The 20,252-nt window shown below is 53.3% G+C and overlaps 8 protein-coding genes across 8 annotated transcripts; 6 read left to right on the plus strand and 2 right to left on the minus strand.

Annotated features, from left to right (window-relative positions):
- Positions 1-1,602: 1,602 nt before the first annotated feature.
- Positions 1,603-2,048, plus strand: PG994_004417 (uncharacterized protein; the record flags this gene model as incomplete). Its single annotated transcript, XM_066855826.1, has 2 exons — positions 1,603-1,752; positions 1,818-2,048. The coding sequence occupies 2 exons, from the start codon at positions 1,603-1,605 to the stop codon at positions 2,046-2,048; spliced, it is 381 nt and encodes a 126-aa protein (XP_066717993.1).
- A 1,170-nt stretch (positions 2,049-3,218) lies between these two features.
- On the plus strand, positions 3,219-4,101 carry PG994_004418 (uncharacterized protein; the record flags this gene model as incomplete). The annotated part of the gene is made up of 2 exons (XM_066855827.1): positions 3,219-3,355; positions 3,438-4,101. The coding sequence occupies 2 exons, from the start codon at positions 3,219-3,221 to the stop codon at positions 4,099-4,101; spliced, it is 801 nt and encodes a 266-aa protein (XP_066717994.1).
- A 757-nt stretch (positions 4,102-4,858) lies between these two features.
- On the plus strand, positions 4,859-5,695 carry PG994_004419 (uncharacterized protein; the record flags this gene model as incomplete). The annotated part of the gene is made up of 2 exons (XM_066855828.1): positions 4,859-5,053; positions 5,132-5,695. The coding sequence occupies 2 exons, from the start codon at positions 4,859-4,861 to the stop codon at positions 5,693-5,695; spliced, it is 759 nt and encodes a 252-aa protein (XP_066717995.1).
- Positions 5,696-6,745: 1,050 nt separating this feature from the next.
- Positions 6,746-7,057, minus strand: PG994_004420 (uncharacterized protein; the record flags this gene model as incomplete). Its single annotated transcript, XM_066855829.1, has 2 exons — positions 6,746-6,941; positions 7,005-7,057. The coding sequence occupies 2 exons, from the start codon at positions 7,055-7,057 to the stop codon at positions 6,746-6,748; spliced, it is 249 nt and encodes an 82-aa protein (XP_066717996.1).
- A 1,162-nt stretch (positions 7,058-8,219) lies between these two features.
- Positions 8,220-11,246, plus strand: PG994_004421 (uncharacterized protein; the record flags this gene model as incomplete). Its single annotated transcript, XM_066855830.1, has 5 exons — positions 8,220-8,368; positions 8,443-8,657; positions 8,709-8,924; positions 9,051-10,144; positions 10,200-11,246. 5 exons carry the CDS (start codon positions 8,220-8,222, stop codon positions 11,244-11,246), a joined length of 2,721 nt encoding a protein of 906 aa, XP_066717997.1.
- A 381-nt stretch (positions 11,247-11,627) lies between these two features.
- PG994_004422 (uncharacterized protein) lies at positions 11,628-12,101 on the plus strand (the record flags this gene model as incomplete). The annotated part of the gene is made up of 1 exon (XM_066855831.1): positions 11,628-12,101. One exon carries the CDS (start codon positions 11,628-11,630, stop codon positions 12,099-12,101), a length of 474 nt encoding a protein of 157 aa, XP_066717998.1.
- A 590-nt stretch (positions 12,102-12,691) lies between these two features.
- PG994_004423 (Acyl-CoA dehydrogenase- N-terminal) lies at positions 12,692-14,146 on the plus strand (the record flags this gene model as incomplete). Its single annotated transcript, XM_066855832.1, has 1 exon — positions 12,692-14,146. The coding sequence occupies one exon, from the start codon at positions 12,692-12,694 to the stop codon at positions 14,144-14,146; it is 1,455 nt and encodes a 484-aa protein (XP_066717999.1).
- Positions 14,147-15,183: 1,037 nt separating this feature from the next.
- On the minus strand, positions 15,184-20,096 carry PG994_004424 (uncharacterized protein; the record flags this gene model as incomplete). The annotated part of the gene is made up of 3 exons (XM_066855833.1): positions 15,184-15,245; positions 15,307-17,059; positions 17,115-20,096. 3 exons carry the CDS (start codon positions 20,094-20,096, stop codon positions 15,184-15,186), a joined length of 4,797 nt encoding a protein of 1,598 aa, XP_066718000.1.
- Positions 20,097-20,252: the final 156 nt, after the last annotated feature.

Here is a 20,252-nt window from a genome sequence, read left to right on the forward strand (position 1 = left end):
CCCTCTCCTCTGCAGAAAAAAGGTTATTGGTGCATGATGTGGTAGGAATAGCGCTGCAAAAATTCTCCTCAACTGGGGCGAGCAGGCAAGCGGGCTGGTCCCGTACACTACTGGAAACCGCAGAAACGAGCTTGCATCGTCATCGGCCCTTTGTAAGAAGGAAAAGAAAAATTCTCCAGGTCATTGGTATGAAACCAAAAGACACGATCTCTTCGATTAGCTTGGTGACACGTCGGGACATGTGTAATGAATTAATCTATGTGCTGCCATCACACGCAATATGGCACACAAACGAACTGACGAGTACAATCCAAAAACAGTACTGCCAAACAGCGGACAGCCCCCAAAGCACCTCTCCGCGGAAGTGCAAGGCCTGCTTGTTAGACGCTGTGTGACCTGGCATGGAAGCAATATTGCTTTATGGCCTCATCCGAATGGAGGGCTACAGGAACCGCGTGTCTCGCTTGTAAGTGACACCGCCCTTCTGGGCTCTGCACCATCGGCGGGGAGAATCACGGCATCGTGAGCTGGGCTACTGGCTGTGGTGCATCAGGGACAGATGGAAAGAAATCAGGCCAATGGTAGCGCATAATTGCGGTCGGCCAGGCCAGGGCGCGCGCATGATTGGACGGACGACAGTACACGCCGCTGTAAGAAGCGTACCTGCAGCGTCAGCCGAGATTCACATCATAAGCTGAGACACTGACGACAACAAAGTCCAGTCATGACCCCTTGTCGAGGTACTTGGAAACTATGGGGTAATGGTTTGCTGAGCAAAACACGGGCCAAGCTCCTCCAAGGTCTGGTGATGCGTGCCAGCCTGACACCAAAGGAAGCTGTTAGCTAATAGGTAGCTAATGGCTTCCCTGCTGTGGCATCACGCGGGCCACTAACATCGCCTGCCTAGCTACCCCGGATTCCACCTTCTTGCCGTTAACTGCTAAGCGCCCTACCACCGGACCCAGAGCCAAGAAGCGAGGCCGAGAGCCCAGAGATTTTTTTCTGTCTTTCGCTGGCTCATTTGATTTCCTGTTGCCAGCACTCGAGCCAGTTACTGTTTTGGGCAATCCCAAGCCAACCATTGGCCTCTCTCCACCGTCCAAACCAACATCAGACCAGACCTTGTGGGCTCCCTTCTTGTTTCCACCTGCAATTACTGCCTGTACTCTAGCACCGCAAAGACAGTCAGGTGGTACATTTTCAAATTTCCTCTGCGTGGTCCCAGCTGCCAGCAAATTTCTCAGGGTAACGTAATCCCGTAGGTACCGTACCGTACCACTGCCTTTCAATGTTCGCTTGTTATTAGCGTGGTATTGGAACTTTCGAGTAAATATGTAAACGTGACTAACACGTCCGAGACCAACGCCCCCTTACGGCCCATGATGGATATAATATCCCTCCCCCTCGGGCCTTTGTTCGCAACTCTCTTTGTTTTCTCTGATTGAACCTTTGAAGTACGCTTATCACTTCTGAACATCAAACACGATTACATTGATATCTGCAATCTACCCCAGATTCTGCAAAAGGGCCCCGCCGTTACATACCGCCAAGAACAGCATCCAAACAACTACCGCCACCACCACCACCACCACATACATCACAATGCCTTGCTTCACCGTCAACGAGCCTCACCCCACCGTCCGCAAGGACTCCTTCACACACTCCGGCCGCGGCGGCGCCGGCAACTTCTTCCGCGCCCCTGAGACCACACCCGCAACCGGCATCTCCACCGAGCCCATCACCACCCCCCCCGTCCCAACATAGGTCGCTTCTACTCCGGCCGCGGCGGCGCCGGCAATGCCCATGCATCTGTCCAGCGCCCCACGATGTCCTTTGAGGAGTCCTACAAGCTGCAGAGCCACATCGAGGAGAAGGCCGTCGGCTACGTCGGCCGCGGCGGCGCCGGCAACGCCATTGTGAAGGGCGCCTCTGCAGCCAACCAGCGCAAGGGCTCCGATGCGAGCAGCGTCGCCAGCTCCCGCTCCTCGGGCAGCGTCCGCTCCAACATCTTGGGGCGCATCAGCAGCAGCCTGCGACGCAACAGCTGAGCTGATCTCGCTATACATTTCACCTCGGATGTCGAAGCTATCAGCGCTTCATCATCTTGAACATATACTTCACTCGACTCTTTATCATGATTGCATTACAAGCATGGCGCACGGGATATTATCATTATCATCATTTTCAAATGGACAACTGGGAAAAAACAACGGGGAGAAAAGCATTTTTGGGGCCTCAGAGCAAAGCGACAAGCTCGAATGATTTTTGGAGCGAAATACCCACGACACACAGCGGATTCGTGTGTCGTCCCCGGCTGGCATGACTCCGGGGAATATATTGAATCGGGACATTCCAAGTCATTTTAGCGATTAAAAGGGCGCATGTTTCTGGTGAACTTTGGTTTGATGCGGCGACGGATATACCCCCCAACAGCGTAGCGCGATGGAACAAATCAACTGTACTTATTAGCAAGTGGCGACTCGCACTTTGTGTGAGAGCGATAGTATGAAGTAATTGCTTCATGCTCAATTCATTTAACAATTCAAACATACCAAGCATACGGCTGGGTCTCTTGCATGTGAAATGAGTAATTCTTGGAGAAGATGATGACCCAGGGTGTTGGAAAGTTCAGCTGCTACCGAGCGCATGGTTTGGGTATTATCAGCGGCCGCCAGGTGCTACAAATCCTCCGACGCCAAGACATTGTATCCCTTAAAGTTAACCTCGCATGTCTGGGTGAACTTGACAGTTCTTGGCCTGCGTAGACCTTGACGATCTGTGTATGAAAGCCATCTGATCTCGCCAATCCCTTCTTGTTCGTAGTAGTTATTAGTAGTTGGATCTTGGGCTGACTGAGTACACTTCTGGCGTCGGGACCAGCTCGTGTAGATTTCAGGTAGATAAAACCCCGTCCGTCGTGGCCCGTCCAGAAGCCCGTCGTCCGAGGCCGTCGGCACCGCCGCCTTGATGGATGGGTTCGCGATAGTGCCCAACGTCCGATTCTGATTCATAATGAACTCAGACGCCAAGACATTCTGTTCACCTCTATGAGCCCGCCACGCGATCAGCGGTCCACTTAGCCGGAAAGTTCCCCGTGGTTTACCGCTTAGCGAAGAAAGACCTATTGACGCAACAACTTGCTTATCGAGCATCACCAATATCAAACCCAGAACCATTCTTCTCCTTATACAACCTGATCATTGCTATCATTACTCGCCATGGCTGGAGATTCTTCGAAGAACGATGGGGCGGCCGCTGACGTGCGGATAGAGCTCATGAGCAGCCCCGACGACCTCGCCGCGGGGTACGAGGCCCTGTGCGGGGCCTTCGGTCACCAGACCAACGACGCCATCTGGTGAGTGAGCGACATTTATCCTCTATTAATTACCTGAAACCTCAAAGGGGTATGCATGTCTAACGCCGGGAGTTGATGACAGGACGGCCATGAACCCGGGCTGGGATACCGCGCAGGGCAAAAAGGAACACGTCGCGCGACTGGTGGAGCGCTGGCAGTCCACGACCACCAACAGGAACGGACAGCCCAACGAGGTATTCCTGAAGGCCACGGTGCCCGACCCTGAAGACGACCAAAAGAGGGTCGTCGCGGGCATGGCGATCTGGTGCCAGCTCTCCTTCGTCGCCGGCCTCGGCGATGACCCCAAGGACGACCCGCCGCCCTACCTCGGCGAACTGTACCCAGGCGACGAGCGCACGCAGCGCTTCTGCACGCAGCTGATCAAGAGCCTCGTGCGCCGGCGCATCGAGTACGTCCGGTCTCTGCCAGAGCAGCCGCAGCAGACCACTAGACCGGCGGCGACGTTTACGCTCGACATCTGCGCCGTCGACCCGCGGTTCCAGCGCCGCGGCGTCGCGAACCGGCTCGTGCAGTGGGGGCTGGACGAGGCGGAGCGGCGCGGCGGGCTCGAGGCCACGACCGAGGCGTCGGCGATGGGGCGGCATGCGTATGCGCGCTTGGGGTTCCGGCCCGAGGAGGGGCGCGGGGACGAGGTGTACGACGTGGACGAGGAGTTTAGGGACCGCGAGTTGCCGCCGAATCTGTTTATGCGCACAGGGGTGGTGGCTGCTGCGGATTCGTCGTGATCTGATTTGAGCACATGGGGTGTGTGCACTGATAACAAAATACTCACCTTAAATAAGAAGGGATCAGAGAGCATCGGTTACTGTAGCTACGATTTGCGCGGTACGCCTTGTATAAGTAGACATGATCATCAACTCAACCTACTCCATTACTACAACCAGCCAGACCACAACATGCGTGGAGTGGACACTCTTACACACCTCATTAAGAGTCGCAGAGACTACACCGTGTATGAACAAAGTTTCATGTGAATGATAACCGTAAACATTGCCAATATACAAACTTGGCAAGGAAGCAAAAAGAGAAGTTTGCGGCCAGTGTGGATTGAACACACGACCTCCAGATTGATGTTCCCGAAGTTAGACTTCAGTCTGGCGCTCTCCCAACTGAGCTATGTCCGCTGTAGTTATGAGACGGCGTTATTTCGCCGTCGCACACTGTGTTGGCCGCTGTTGAAGATAGGTCCTGTTATTATAGACTATATTGTACGTGTTGGGAAAGTAGGGCTTGAAGGCTCCAGTTCCCAGCAGGACAGTAAGGTAGGTGACGATGCGGACATGATTGACTGAGAATGCGCATTGTATCGACTGGCCTAACAATTGTGCAACTGCCAAGCAACTGGCAGGATACTAGCATCTTTTCCCCCACCCATCCCTCCAGGTACTGATGGTTTACTGAGACAAGCACCATATTATCCCCAAAAAGGCGTGTTTGCTGTTCATTTAGCAGCCGCCTCGGGGTCATTGAAGTACCTCAAAGATGGCCGACTCCGAAGCAGCGCAGATGCGCAATGCCGACTACTGGGATGGGCGATACAGTAACGAGGACGACCCCGCGACCAAGGAGTGGCACGTCGGGCCCGAAAAACTTGAGGGGTACCTCGAAGAAAACATCTATCCCCGCTGGCCGCCGGGAACAACGCCTAGAATTGTCCAGCTCGGCTCTGGCATCAGCGTAAGCACGTTGTTGGCAGTCCACTGGGACGTTTGCTAGGTTGGTTTGTCTAGGGCATGCTGACTTCTTCTCACAAAGAGCGTCCCATTTGAGATGTATTCGCGGGGTTACACCGACCAGACCTGCATCGAGTTCTCCGCGGCTGTCATCGCGCAGATGGCGCCAAAGAACCCGGCAATTACATGGCTTCCACACGATGTGCGCAACATGCCCGAGATCGCGTCTAACTCGTTTGATTTCGCCTTCGATAAAGCGACTTTCTACGCTCTGTGTGCGTGGGGTCCGACACACCTATTGAAGAGCATCCCGCCCGTGATACAGGAAGACACGGCAGCCTACAGCCGCGAGGTGAGTCAAGACACTATTGGGCGTGCGGCATCTTACACACCTCCCTGCAGTTGGGCTTCCACTGACTTAACCCAACTTTGGCACCCTAAGGTCTTCCGGATTCTCAAGCCTGGCGGCATATTTTGTTGCATCAACATCTTTGAGCCCCGCTACGTCAATCACCTGCTAAAGGTGGAGGGCACGGAATGGACTGACTTACACGCACCGATCGCCCTCACGCCTGCTGGATGGGCGCAAACCCGTGCTTATTGTTTGGTGAAGGGACCGGTTGAACCCTTGGAGTCGGCCAAATAACCATGCAATGAAGCGAAGAATGACAGCCCTGTAACGACAGTAGTACTGTAGCTATTCGTACAGGTGACTGACTGCTCATAGCGGGGTGTTCAGGGGTACCGCGCTAAGTCGATAGCAGTACAACGGATTAGGTGCTGCACCTTAAACGCTTTACCGCCGCCATACGAACTAATCGAATTATAAACGAACATGATATATATAACTACATTTATATATAAAACTATTATATATTAAACGAACATGATATATATAACTACATTTATATATAGAACTATTATATATTAAACTAATTTCGATATTTATATACGATACTATGGCTTCTTAGAAGTATTCTATAACGCTATCTCTGATTATCCCGAATCTCTATCTTCCTGATGAGCTCTTCTGCCACTTTCTAGTGATATCCTCCTACAACCTCGGCATGGCCCATTAAGGAACGACCCGCCGACAACCTTGCCCTCCACCTCCGCCATGCCTGACTGTAGATGCGCTGACAATACCAAGAGCTGGCAGCTAAGTACATAATATTCTCGGTGGCCAAATGTACACATCTTCGTCATGTGCAGCCGACCTCGAATCCTATCTCCAAGAAACCTTCGTTGTGGCCTCGGGTATGCCTTCCTCTGACCACTGGGAGAACGTGAGACCGTTCCCAGCTAAGATATTACACTACGTACGCATATGACATACTGAAACATTCCTGATAATCTATATCTGACTTTCTAGATCACACAGCTGACTCGAATATCAAGTCTAGTATAAAACGATTATTCAAGAGAACTAGTAGTCAACAACAACCCAAAGTTCACGTAGAGGTTTGAAGGCATTGCAACACCACTGAAGATGAAAGAGAAAAAAGTGAGAACAACAGTAAAAGCAGCAACATAGATGGTAGAAGCAGCTGCAATTTAGGTCTCGACCCCTATCCCCATTATCATGCGTCACATCTCAGAACCTGGCAGTTCAACTTTACGACGAACGATCTAGCACGCAGAATACGTTAAATACAGGAGGGAGCATCCAGCGAAGAGGTACTCACTGATAGGAAGGTCAGCCTTGCTTGCTGGTTGAGCCTGAAGCTTGAGCCCAAGCACGGTCGAATTCGGCGATGGTCTTGTCGGCTTTGGCCACGTAGTACTCCTCCCGAGGCGAAAGCGACTCATTTTCATCGGATACGAGTCTCTCGATGACGTTTCCATTTTCGTCAATGTATCTCTCCACCATCACCGGCTTGGGCTTGCTTGATCTGTTGATCATGTAAGTGTCCATACGTTCAACTTATCAGGGACGGACGGGGACTTGCACTCACCCCTTGCGACCACCGTGCTTTTTTTTTGACTTTTGACCAGATTGTCTAAGCATCTTGATGCAATATAGGGCGAAATGTCCCAGGGGAGTTGGCGTAGTTGTTTGAATTCTGATAGTTCACTCTGTAATCAAGGGGCACAAGTAATCTCGACGGTTAGCTATCGTGAAATGAGACTTCCTTTACCACCAGTCCTTTCCTGCATTATTATAGTCATTTCAACGCCAGGTTTTGTCTCTGTCGCGATTCCAAAATCCGGCGTATCTATCTAATGAGAGCATGAATGCTACTTGGTTGTTGCTGTCACCAGTTGGATAGCCCTGCATAAAAGCCAGGTTCTGTCCGGCTTCTTATGCAAGTCTTCATAAAGTCACCAAATGGTGCATTTCCGGATGCAGGCTTTTGCCAGATTATGGACTAGGCGCAGGAGAATGCGAATCGAGCTTATGCCGAGCGCCGCGGCGGCCGGTTGGCCGCGGACTTGGCTTTCTTAAGGCATCAGGCTCGGTAGGAGCAAAGAATGAAGCGGGGAGCAAACGGTTGCCCGAGAACCTTTTGATTGACAGATGTGCATATTTTTGCATTAAGGCAACAGCATGCCTTAGCCCACCGAATGTAGCTGGCGAATCAGGAGGCCATAGCATCAGAAAGCCGGCATCATCTTCTGCAGCCAGAATACGCCCAAACCTGGTGCCAAAGCCTGGTGCCAAAACCTGGTGCCAAAGCCTGGTGCCAAAACCTGGTGCCAAAGCCTGGTGCCAAAGCCTGGTGCCAAAACCTGGTGCCAAAACCTAGAGCCAAAACCTGGAGCCAAAACCTGGTGCCAAAGCCTGATGCCAAGTTACGTCACATGAAAGCCAGGTTGGAAGGAAAAGGGAAGTAAGGCAGATTTCAACGCCGGGTCCCGCACTTTGACGAGGTAGCACTGAACGCTCGAAAATGATGGCTTCCAGGGTCCCGGTCTCTTGGGTATAAAAAGCTTTCTTTGCTTACCGTCCAATCCACAGAATCTGTAACTTCTTAATCCATCCTTAAGAGGGAGCGCGAAGAACAGAGAGCAGCCCAGAGCTTTGTCTATTTTCTGGTCGATTTTGACCTGCACCGGCTTTGGGAGCTTTACCCACCCTTATAATTTTGCCTTGATCAACTAGACTTATCAGCAGTCAATAATGACCTTAGCTTATGAGCACAAGCAGAACCCAACCTTCTATTCACACGATGGCAACTCCCACGAGCAACGTCCCCAAACAAGATTGGGAAAAGCACAGAGCAACAATTCTAGAGCTCTACTGTGATAAAGGGCTTCCACTATCACGGAAGAATAATGTCAGGGAGAAGCATCAATGTGTTGACTGGATCATGAGGGAGTAACATAACTTCGCTGCTAGGTTAGTAGTAACATTTGTGCTTACTGGAACTAATATGCTGATCATGTTCTCAGTCAATGGCAATATGAAAATCAGTTGAGAAAGTGGGGTATTGTCAAAAACCTCAAGCAGGGTGAATGGGTATCCCTTCTCGCTGATCATGACCGGCTTGAACACCAGGGTAACGAAGTACGGGTCGTTATCTCTGGGAAAGTTCAAAGTAAGGAGAGGATCAGGAAAGCCCGACATCAATATGTGAAGTCGTTGACAGGGAGAGCATGTTCTGAAGGTATGTCCATCCGGGCACCGAACTGCATAGATCGCTGCTGACGGTAGGTAGGCGCAGCCCGCGCACACGATCGCCGAGCCTTCATCGAGATCAAAGAAGGCGGATCATGGAGACGGTGCACCTCAGATGATGATATTGGGCCAAAATCCAACGCTCTGGTCCCGAACCTAGGCGTTCGGCAGTGTGCCGAGGTGAGACACCCAGCAGCAATGGCGAGTGCATCAGCCCTTGTATCACCACCCCAACCGAATGGGACTCCATCCAGGAGTATGGATGCGCTTCAGTTTATGTTTTGAGGTCCTTCCCTGGAGGGCTACCACTCGGAAAACGACTTTGTCAGCCATTCAATCTCAAGGGAGGGCTCCAATATGAATTATTATGACCCAGAAATAGGATTCTTTGAGATCGACACAAACTACTTTTCGCCTCTTGGGGCAGGATCATTCTTCTTTGGCTCAGGCGCCATTCCGGGGCCCCTTCTGAATAATGCTGCCTGGGGCTGTGATGTTTCTCTTCACTCCGAAAGAAACCACAATCGAAATGGTCAAGAATCATCTAATGCAGCACTTTCACTCATTCAAAGAAACTCGGTAGACCCGGAGCAACTTTTGGCTTTGCTACTAAGTGGAGAATCTGCCGGTGACTCAATCCAGGCCTCTGCATTTCCCGAGGCTGTCGATGGTATCATAGAACGATTCAAGTCGCTGATATCAGCGGAGTCGATCTTCCTACAAGCTTACCGCTCATCCCGAATTGTTGGAATAGCATTGAGCTTCGGAAATACGCAGTCCAATACTCTGATGTACTCGATACTGAACGGATGCGCTAGTCTAGACAATCTTTCCCAAATTTCAGCCTTGCAGGTTCTCAACGGACACGAAGAAGTTTTCCAACACTTGATTAACCTTTTGAAGGACGGGCCGGACTCCGTGGCAAAGCAACTGGCCGACAATCTATTTCGGGTTGCTGTTGTAACAAACGACATCAACGCGGTCGCTTTGCTGCTTCGAATAACTCAAAGCAGACCAAGCATCGCCATCGACTTGAACGACTTTGCCTGCAAGAGTTATTCAACCATCGTAAACCCAGTCATATTGGCCGTGCGATCTGGAAACGAGGAAATGATCATGACGCTGATGGGTGCCGGGGCAGATCTAAAAAAGGTCCAACCTGCCAGCGCCCCAATACAATGGGAGCTTACGGGATTATTGTTCGATGTCCTTCGGTCGCTAGACTACTCAGATTTGAAGGCAAAAGGTCGAATTGTGTCTTTGCTTATACAGCACGGCGCAGAGATCACCTTTGAAATGGCCGACGCAGCTGTTCGTCAAGCTGCAAAGGAGCTGCCGGTCTTCCAGGCCTTAATGGACGGACTCCCAGCCGCCAGACACAGGATGCTCTTTGAACCGATGGGAGAAATATATGCAACTCATGCAATCGTCGAAAGTATTGTCGAATTCATGGAGAACTCGGCTGCTGCTTCCATGGTTAAAAGGCTGATTTATAACTGCAAATCAACTAGCTGCAGAAAATGCACTTCAGGTAACCCTGCAACAATCAATAAAGATGTTGTCTCATGCAGCAAGGCGAGGAAATGATGAGCTAGTTAAGCTTCTTGTCCAATACGCGACATCACCAAGTGGTGCCCTTGCAGGTGCGGTCCGAAGCGGCAAATCGCAGCTGGTCTACTTCCTCATCGGAAAGGGAGCGCGTGCAGACGGGCGACCCGTTGTGGTTGACCGCGTGGCAACTACGCCCCTCGCCGAAGCTGTCAGCCTCAATGATCCTGGGTTGATAGATATCCTACAGGAATATGGAGGTTGGACCAACATCCGAAAGACGGCTCATTTTAGAGCTGCTATCACTGCTGCCGCAAAGGTCGGAAGCATTTATTATATTGACACAATCATTCATCGTGCCCACTCGGGGATGGGTGGTCATCTGGCTTCTGCCACTCTTCAAGCCGTGAAGAATGACATGCCTGAAGCGGTTCTGGCCCTACTCAAGGCCGGTGCCAACAACAGTCATAGCACTTTGCAATTCGGGGGACAAGTCCTTCTCTGCTATGCTCTAAGAAACCGTAATAAACAGGTTTTCGACGCCATTATCGGGTCAGATTGGGGACATGCTGGACTGGATGAAGGCGCAGTTGATGGCTTCAATGTCGATGACTTGGGATTCCCCATGGAACTTGCTTGTGCGTGGGGAGACATCGAAATCATTACTGACCTCATCAACATGGGCCTCCATTTGGATCTAGGGTTATATAATACACCTCTGGCAGCTGCTGTGAAGTCGCGGAACTTGAAATTGGTGGAATGCCTCATGAAACTCGGGAGCCATCCAGGGGCAAAAGCCCAATCCGGCCTCACGCCTCTCGGGGCAGCTGTGGAAACCCGAGACTACGAGATGATGGACTACCTGATACTGAATGGTGCGACACCCGTGGACATCAAAGCCTTTACAAAGGCTCTGAGACTCGATATGACTGCTTTTTCAAAACTTCAGTCCGCTCTTTTAGCGAGGCATTCATCAGGGGTGAAAGGGTTTGGCGGTGAACTGATCATCGAAGCTATCTATCTACACTAATAATGAACCTCGAATTAACTCTCTTATTGAGATGAAGGTTGATTTAGACACAATGACAAGTTGGCTGTTGTTCAGAACGAATGACTTGGAAGATCTAGGTCTTACAAAAGACCAAAGAATTGAGATAGAGAGGAAGGGTTTAGGTGGAAGGATGAGCCCATTGGGATTTGCCATATTGCATGGCAAGGGTCAGAACTTGCGACTGGTTGACCAGTTGTTGAATTCAAATGCGCAGGCCGATAATATGGCTGCCGGAGACGAGAAAAGTAACACGCGTAACACAAGAGGAAGGGAAAAATCTTGGGTGTTTGATAAACCATCAGCATTTGCGAACCACCATTGCTTCTTGCAGTCGAAATAGGAAGCAAAGAGCTGGTCAGAATGTTACTGGCTAAGGGCGCCGACATCAACAAATCTGCGCGTCGAGGTATCGCTTTTACTCCGTTACAGCAGGCCTGCAACATAGGCACCCACTCCATGGTCGAGTTCCTCCTCCAGAACGGAGCTGAAGTCAATAGCCCTGGAGCCAAGCAATCTGGTGGTACCGCTTTGCAGTTGGCGGCCAAGTGCGGCAGCTTGAAGATGGCTGAGCTACTCCTTCAACTAGGAGCTGATGTACACGCCCCTGCACCCGAATTCGGGCGTGGTCACACAGCATTTGAATGGGCTGCTAAGGAAGGTCGTTATCATATCTTGCTTCTACTGTGGAGTACGGCGCCTCGAGAGGGTTTCACTACAGAGATCCTTCAAAGCGCACACGAACTCGCGAGGGAAAACGGACACAGAGGGTGTGACGATATTATCACTTCCATGCTGCACGATGCGTCCTTGGGGAAGTTGAATCCGGGCAGTTGATGTCGTTGGACGTGGGACGGAATAAGGGCACTGAAGTGGTTTCATGATTTTCGGTTTTATTTGGTTAAGTTTGGATTTCAATTTTGAATACCTTAACTAATTTGGATTATATATAATTACCCAGCCTCCAGCTTACTTACACTCCAGTGACTAATTGTTATGGTGAGTGGACGTGCAATGAGTTACTGTTGAGGTGTTGGGCGTGGCTTTGAAGCATTTCCCTTCCTGCCCATCTCAATCCACCTCAAGGCCCAGGAATATTGTTTGAAATAATTGTGAAAGTAAACCTCGCATAACCAGAACCAATCGCATTCCATGTAGTGATGGTATTTACAATTTGCGTCCCAACGCCAAGCTGTCATTGCATCGGAAGCCGCCTCTTGCTGCGCACATGCATCAAGACCCCGACCCCGCGGCCGAGGCATCCCCAAGATCCCTTGGACCACCACTGGAACCACCTCCGCAATGCAACCACCAACCCCCATGAACTTCACGAAGAAGACCAACAGTAGTAGCCCCCATCTAGTCCATCGCGCCAATCAATGCGTTTTTCCTCACCAATCGGCTGATTGACTACCGACAGCATCAAAATGCCGCCGCCTAAGCAACCAGGGCCAGATGCCAGCGACAAGCAAGATGACAACGGTGTCGCCAAAGAAGGCAGCAATACCCCCAACAGCCATGACCAGCAGAAGAGACCGGAGGACCTCTTCTTCGGCGACAAGCTCCCCTGGGCCGAGCTGGCCTGGTACAACACCCTCGCCTCGCCCTACTACAACGCCACGCACCGCGCCCTGCGCGACGCCGCGCGCGCCTACATCGACACCCACATCATGGCCCACGCGCCGGCCTGGGAAGCCGCAGGAGCGTGCCCCGAGGCGGCGCGGAGAGCCTGGACCGCAACGGGATTGCCCTTGCTCGACGTACCGCTGGAGTACCGTCCCGCAGGACACAAGTCCATCAAGTTGTCGTTGCCCAACAGCAGCGACGGCAACCATACCAAAACGGAGCAGATCCCCGTGGACAAGCTCGACGCCTTCCACCTGCTCATCCTCCACGACGAAAGCTCCCGCTTCCAAGGCGGCGTCGCCACGGGCCTGGCGGGCGCGAACCTGATCGGCCTGCCGCCCGTCCTCCACCACGGCACCGACGCCCAGAAGCGCCGCTGGCTGCCGGGCCTGTTCACGTGGCAGACGAACTTCTGCCTCGGCGTGACGGAGCCGAGCGGCGGCAGCGACGTGGGCAACCTGCGGACCACGGCGACTAAGACGGCGGACGGGTCCCACTACGTCGTCAACGGGACCAAGAAGTGGATCACGGGCGCGCCGTGGGCGACGCACATGACGACCGCCGTGCGGACAGGCGCCCCCGGGTCGGGCGTATCCGGCATCTCCCTCCTAGTCATCCCCCTCGCCTCCACCGGCATCACCATCTCCAAAATCGCCAACAGCGGCCAAAACGCCGGCGGCGCAAGCTGGGTGCGGCTCCACGACGTCCGCGTCCCCGCGGACCACCTCCTCGGCGCCGAGAACGCCGGGTTCAAGTACCTGATGACCAACTTCAACAAAGAACGCTTCGTCCTCGCCGTGTCCTGCAACCGGCACGCGCGCACCTGCCTCTCGACCAGCCTAGCCTACGCCGCGGAGCGCGAGACCTTCGGCCAGCCCCTCGTCGGCCACCAGGTCATCCGCCACAAGCTCGCCACGCTCGCGCGCGAGGTCGAGGCGCACTGGGCCTGGCTCGAGCAGATCGCGTACCATATCACCACAGACCCGCGCGGATGGCGGAGCGAGTCCATAGCGGGCCGGACCGCGCTGGCCAAGGTCTCCGGCGGCCGCATCCTAGAGCTGGCGGCGCGCGAGGCCCAGCAGATCATGGGCGGCGTCGCGTATCAGAAGAACGGGCCGGGCGGGGGCGGCACGGTCGAGCAGATCACGCGGGACCTGCGCATGAACGTGGTTGGCGGCGGCTCCGAGGAGATCTTGAACGACTTGGCTTTCCGCGAGGAAATGAAGCGAGCCAGGAAGATCGGGGCTCATCTTTGATGAATGTACTCAGAAGTTTGAAGTTCGCAATCTTGTAATTACTTTCTGTAATTGCGGCACCGCATCGTCAAGCCACATCTCAGATGCGCAGTATCGTCGGGTGTGGGAAGATGCACGCCACTTCTGGCAGAGTTCTAATGACGAAGGCAAGTCACATAAAGTCACTAAATACGAGTAAAAACCAAGAAGAAATATCAGAGAGAATCTCATCGTTCACATATAACACCCGCCTAATCGAAGGCGGCGTGCCTCTCTCGCGAGTCTGTCTACCTATACACAATCGTCGTCACATCGTTCAAGCCCCTCTCCTGATCTCGAAAACCAAATCCCCTTCCGTCATCAATCGCATTAATAATTGCAGCCATTCCAGAAAAAAAAAGAACCGCCGTCTGGGAATGATGCTGCCAACTTCCGCTTCGTTACGCTTTCCTCAAATCGTTCGTTCCCAAAACCCTGATTCATAAAAGATTCCTCATATCGTCATCATGCATCATGAATCCACCGGTAGTAAGAAGGATGAAATGAAGAGAACAGAAGCCAAAGAAATAGAAGAAACGATTAAGACAATCAAAGGCAGAAAAAGCTCGCCAAATGAATCAAAACGCCGTTCTCCTCGCGACTCAGCGCGGACAGAAAGGAGGAGCCTGATGATCGTCGCCATGCCCTGTCCCCCCTATCTTTTCCGTGTTTCGCAGAAACTCCAAAATGGTATATGTATCGTGTCGCAAAGCAAATCGCCATGTTTTATGCAGATTTCTCATCTCTGTCGTGTGCGTCTCGTCCCCTTCTGCATCCGCCGCCGCCGAGTCCGCGAAGACCCGTTGGGCCCTATACGCCTCGTGTGCAAAGGACACACTCATATACAATCGAAATGCAAAATCAATCGTGGTCGTGGTCCGAATCGCCCATCAACACGGATGATTCGTTAAATTAGGTGGACAAAGTCGCTCTCATCTTGAGCCACCCGGAGACCGGAAGTCGACTTGAAAGGGTGAACCACTAGGCATGACCACATCCAGTAAACGAGTACGTCTCTCCTAGAAAGTCTCGGATTCTTGGCTCAGGGCCGTATCGCGGCTGCCGACTGTTCCAAAAGTGTCTGTTTCAAGAGTTAGTAAACTGGATTACACAGGTCTTGAAGGGGAAAAAGCACTCCTTACCTCTCTTTCGTCTCCGGTCATCCCGAGCACTGTCCCCGAGGGGAGATTTGAGACTCCGACGGTCTCCATCATCACTGCCGAGACCCCTAGTGGGCGTCATTGCTCTCGGTCCACTGGGTCTTCTCGCAGGTGCGCCGCTGCTCAGAGCGCCGCTGAGGTTTCGGTTCTCCATTCTTGGGCTGGTAGAGTAATAACTGTCAGTCTGAGCAGGCTGGGTGCCCGACATCGTACCGTACCCACTTTCCACTGACTGATAGGGAAAAGGGCTTGGCTGCTTCTTCTGAAGCTTGTTCACGCGATCGTTGCGCGGCGGTGTGGCCGTGTCGAGGGGCTCCTTGGGGGGTCGAGGTGGCCCTTGGGCAGCAGGTGAGGAGCCGTAGGTGTTACGGTACTCGTCAGCAGCGCTTTGATCACTGTACCGATTGGACTGCTGACCCGGGAAACGGTTCAAACTCGTAGCCGAACCGGCCCAATCAGCGCTACGAGGGCTCATCGGCGTGTCGTAGTTGATGGCAGAAGACTCGAGAGCAGTGCGGAAGCGCTCGGTCTGTCCAGGTCGTGGCTGGGGGTGCTGGAGGTTCACACTGTTACGGTGTGCCTTGTACTTGGGATCCTCCGGAGTGGAGTAGGTGTTAGGTATGGGTGCATCATCAAGCTGGTATCGAGGCTGCGTGCCCGCATCGCCCGCAAGGTTCTGCTCAGAGAAACCCGAGTGCAGCTTGTCACCGTTGTAGGGATCATGCGGCTCATACACTTCGTAGTTTAGCTCAGAACCAGAACGCGACGGAGGTTGTCGCAGGAACTCCTCAATGTCGTTTTTGTTGGTCCGGGAGTTACCACTGTTGCGGTTGAAGACCTTCCCAATGCTGGAGGTAGTTGTCTCTGACCAGCGGGAGATCTTGGGAAGGAAGCTGGAGGAACCCTTAGACTTGTGCTTCTTGCTATTGTCAGTAGGCGTGTGCTCATTGCTGTAACTCCTGTGATTCTCGGGAGCGAGAGCCTGAGGCGGTGTTCCAGGAGGAACAGATCCAGCACGAACAGGCCCAACGGCTGGCGACATGAGCAGATCAGGGTTGGAATAATTGTTGGCGGCAGTGACTTGTGGCTGGTTGTATTCCTCCTCGGGGCCTTCGTGCACCGTGCTAATTCTGTGGTCCGAGAACTTTCGCTCATATCCCATTCTTCCGGGTTGTCCGCGCGATTGGATGGAGAGATGGCCTGACTGGCTGCCGTGACTTGCAGTAGATGTGCCAGCGTTGCCTTCGGGTTCATAGCCGCGATCTTGCTCATACTGCATCTCCGGCTGCATGTTCTCCAGGGATTGGTTGCGGGTGCTCATAGCAGCCAGCGTTGCAGGACCCCCGGTCTGTTGCTTGAGGACGTCCACCTCGGTAAGCAGGTGCATCAGCATATCCTCGATGCGGCCGAGATCGTTGTTGCCCTTGGAGCTAAGACCCTTGAGCGCCCGGCGGAATAGGCCGCGCTTCTTAGCTGGCATGTCGTCGATTGTGCCTGCCTGCGAACCCCCTTGGAGTGACCTGGAGGCGCTGCCAGGAAGAGGCCTTGGTCCACCCAGGTGTCTTTGCACAGTCTTCTCTGTGTTGTCCTTTACTTCGTTGATGATCTGGTCCTCGGTATCGGCAAGGGCTCGCTTGACGTCTCTGAAGGAGGTATGCATCTCCTTGATGACTTGGCAGACGGTCTCAATCATCTCTCGGTCTCTAGCACTTCGCTGAGCATCGCGAACCATGAGCTACGTGAATGTTAGTCAACACTACCCCCAACCTTAATATACTTGCTGAACTTACATGTTCCATCAATGCAATGACGTCCTTGGATTCAATCCTATCGATCCCGGCGCCCGTTGCAGCGTCATAGAAAGGCGAGCCCATGCCTTGAGACAGGCCACTAAGGTGTCTTTGGTGTTGAGCGTTGGGCGCGTAGAACGGATCGTCGGTGTTGCCGCCCATGCCGGGTTGGTCCTGGAATTCCACGCCCTTGCCCTTGATCGCCTGCATATCTCGAGTCTCATTGGGCGCGGTCTCGTATCCCTCGTCGCCTTGAGGCATGCCAGGACTGCCTGTGTTGAAACCTCCATGGTATCCATTGTGATCGAAGCCCGAACCACCAAGAATATTACCTTCCAGACCAGGAAGATTGGCGATGGGGCTGGTACCCTCATACGGGTTGGTGACAAGCGTGTCTCGCTTTCGCTCACCAGAAGTTCGCTGCCATTCGTCATCCTGCTCCTGGCTCGGTTGGCGGCTGTGGGTCGATGCCATACCAGCTGCTACGGCCATGGCAGCAGCAGCAGCAGCCTCCGTTATACCCAGACCATTATTGTTTGCTTGACCGTTGGCCTTAGGCGTCATAGATCGCTCGTTTTCGTAGTCAAAAGTCTTCTCCTGAGTGGGAGTCATATCGCCTCCCCATGGTTGCTGCTCTTTCCCGTATTGAGCACCACTGAGGGGTTCCTGGACCAGGGATGGAGTCTGATGTTCCATGAAGTAGCCAATCTCCGGAAGAGGGTCGTTCGCATCTGGCAAGCCACTAGCCTCCATCTTTGGGCGATCGTAGTCTTCCGACAGGCGGTCCACGCTGTGACGTGGCGTTGCATCTGGCCTGTAGCCGTCCTTGGCCCGCTCCTTGAAAGACCGGTTTCGCTGGGGAACACCCTCACCTGTATAAGTAGCAGGTGAAGAGTTTCCTTCGTTCTTGGCCTTTGCTGCTGCCGCTGCCGCTCTGCCGAGGGCTGCGCTGGTGATGGCGGCTTCTGAGGGTGATGGAGAGTGGCGATAATTCGGGCGGGGTACCTTGCGTCCGTATTCGTCCAGGTCGTACTCGTCGAATTCGCGTGAAAGGTTGGATCGGGAATGCTTCGAGACGGCGGATGACTGGCTGCCCTTCTCAAAGATCTCCCTTCGGCTCTCGAACGAGCTCTTGGCAGGGCTAGAAGCCGCTGAGACACGCGCCCGGTCTCTGCCGTCATAGGAGATTTGCGAGTCACGATACTCCTGACCACCACTCAAAACTGACGGGTCGAGAACAGATCCATCGACCAGCGAAGCCACAGCAGACTCCGTGCCAATTGGTTGGTGCACGATTTGAGGGTTGGCACCCACACCGCGGACGGCCTGCCCTGAAGTGATATTATCCAATTCGCTTTCGTCCGTGTACATAGTATCCCTGTAATAGCCTGAACTACGCAGGTCACTCTCTGCATCATCAAATTCGCGGCCCAACAAGTTGCTAGGAACAGAGCTAGGCGATTGACCACGTCGGTCCGACTTGTCTGGCGAAGAAACCTCGCTGTTGGTAACTCTTGAGTCTCGGCGATGGTGGAGGTCGCTCCCTCCATCAGTATAACCAGAGACACTCTGAATGGGGCTCAACCCGCGTCTTTCTTGCTGATAAGGCACATATCGCAGGGGCGGCGGCACATCCTGTTGATAGTAGCCTGACATACCTGGCTCGAACATGCCGGGCTCAGATAATTGACTATCTTCAAACTCATCGTCGTACTCGTAGTTCTGACTCAAGTCGCTTTCGGTCTGTTCCTGGTCTTCGTACTCGCCGGGGCCCTTTCGCGGAAGAGCCTTTAGATCGCCGTGAGAAATGTTGGCATGCAATACCCCGAGGCTCTGCAGGGTATGCTGCTGCTGCTGAGGCGTGCGAGTAGGTGTTGGTGTATCATGCATTGACTCCATAGAAGCTGTTCCTCGAGCCACCTCTTGTATGGGAGTCATCTCTTCGCTGGCGGAGTGGGGCCTATCGGTGTTGGCCGATAGAATCGATGTTCTCGTCATTTCGGACGGGTTAATCTCACTCGAGAGCGGCATTGGTGGAATGACCTCATGCTCAGATCCCCGGTAATCTTCCGACGCCCTTCCTCGTTCTGGCGTCTTGGCTCTCCGCCGCCTGCGTTGGCGTTTATCGTCTCTTGAGCGATCTCGCTCGGCGGCGGCGGCCCCCGCAGCAGCTCCCGCACCCAGCAGCGCAGCATTTCCGAGATGGTCATGGTCACGTCGTGGTGTGTCGTCGTGATCATTTGTGGAATCCACAACGGAGATGTGCTCCGCGCTACTCTGTGGTGATAAGTCATTCCGGGCTTCTCTGCCTCTCGACTTGGTCGAATGTGTTGTGTCGGCTGATCTTCGCTTGTTGGCGCCCGATAGCTCTTCCTTCGACACCGAGGTGAGGCTGGATAGCGACTCCTTGTCCTTGGGTCGTCGGTTAGGGTCCCGTGTGCTGCGTTCCCGCTTGATTGCATCTAGTTCAGGAAGTATTAACCGCCTGATCGCATCTTCCACCGTTTCAAGAAGCTTCGGGTTGTTGATTGAGACCTTCGACGAGGAATGCGAGTCGTAGGATCGCTGACTTGGTGACAGCTGGGAAGACAGCACGCTCGAATCGGCGGCTGAGACAACAGATTCCTTGTGGCCTTTTGACCTCCTCCGAGATGATGTTTTGCTGTCCATATCTGGTTCGGCACCAGTGCTTCGCCGATAGCCACTGGAGGATCGGCCATGCTTCTTGTCAGGTCTGCTCGCCTTCTCGACGGCCCTTTCTATTATTTTTCTATCGTCACTCGCACTGCGAGTCTTGCGATTCATCTTGTCGGCGACCGCTGCAGCAGTCACAGCTCCTAGTGCGCCAGTGGCCAATGGCTCAATGCGCGACGGGCTTCTGCTGCGCTCGCGCTCTTCCTTGCGGTTTGAAAGAGTTGTGCCACCAGTACCACCGGATCCGTCCAGGAAGCTATCGGTGGGGATAGCTGAGATGTCGGACATGTTGGGTGGCACATATTGAGAATTAGAGGATACCTTGCTATCGGCCGCAGGAATCAGTGGACTCGATACCTTGCGGTCTCTTCTACTATCTCCGGACACTTGGGTTGATCTCGACTTCGATTGGATGCCGCGACACATTGGACTCTTCGGTCGCCG

This window comes from Apiospora phragmitis (genome assembly GCF_038363925.1).
Source record: "Apiospora phragmitis strain CBS 135458 chromosome Unknown utg000005l:1.0-4161743.0:1.0-4166827.0, whole genome shotgun sequence".
In the NCBI taxonomy this organism is placed as follows: domain Eukaryota; kingdom Fungi; phylum Ascomycota; class Sordariomycetes; order Amphisphaeriales; family Apiosporaceae; genus Apiospora; species Apiospora phragmitis.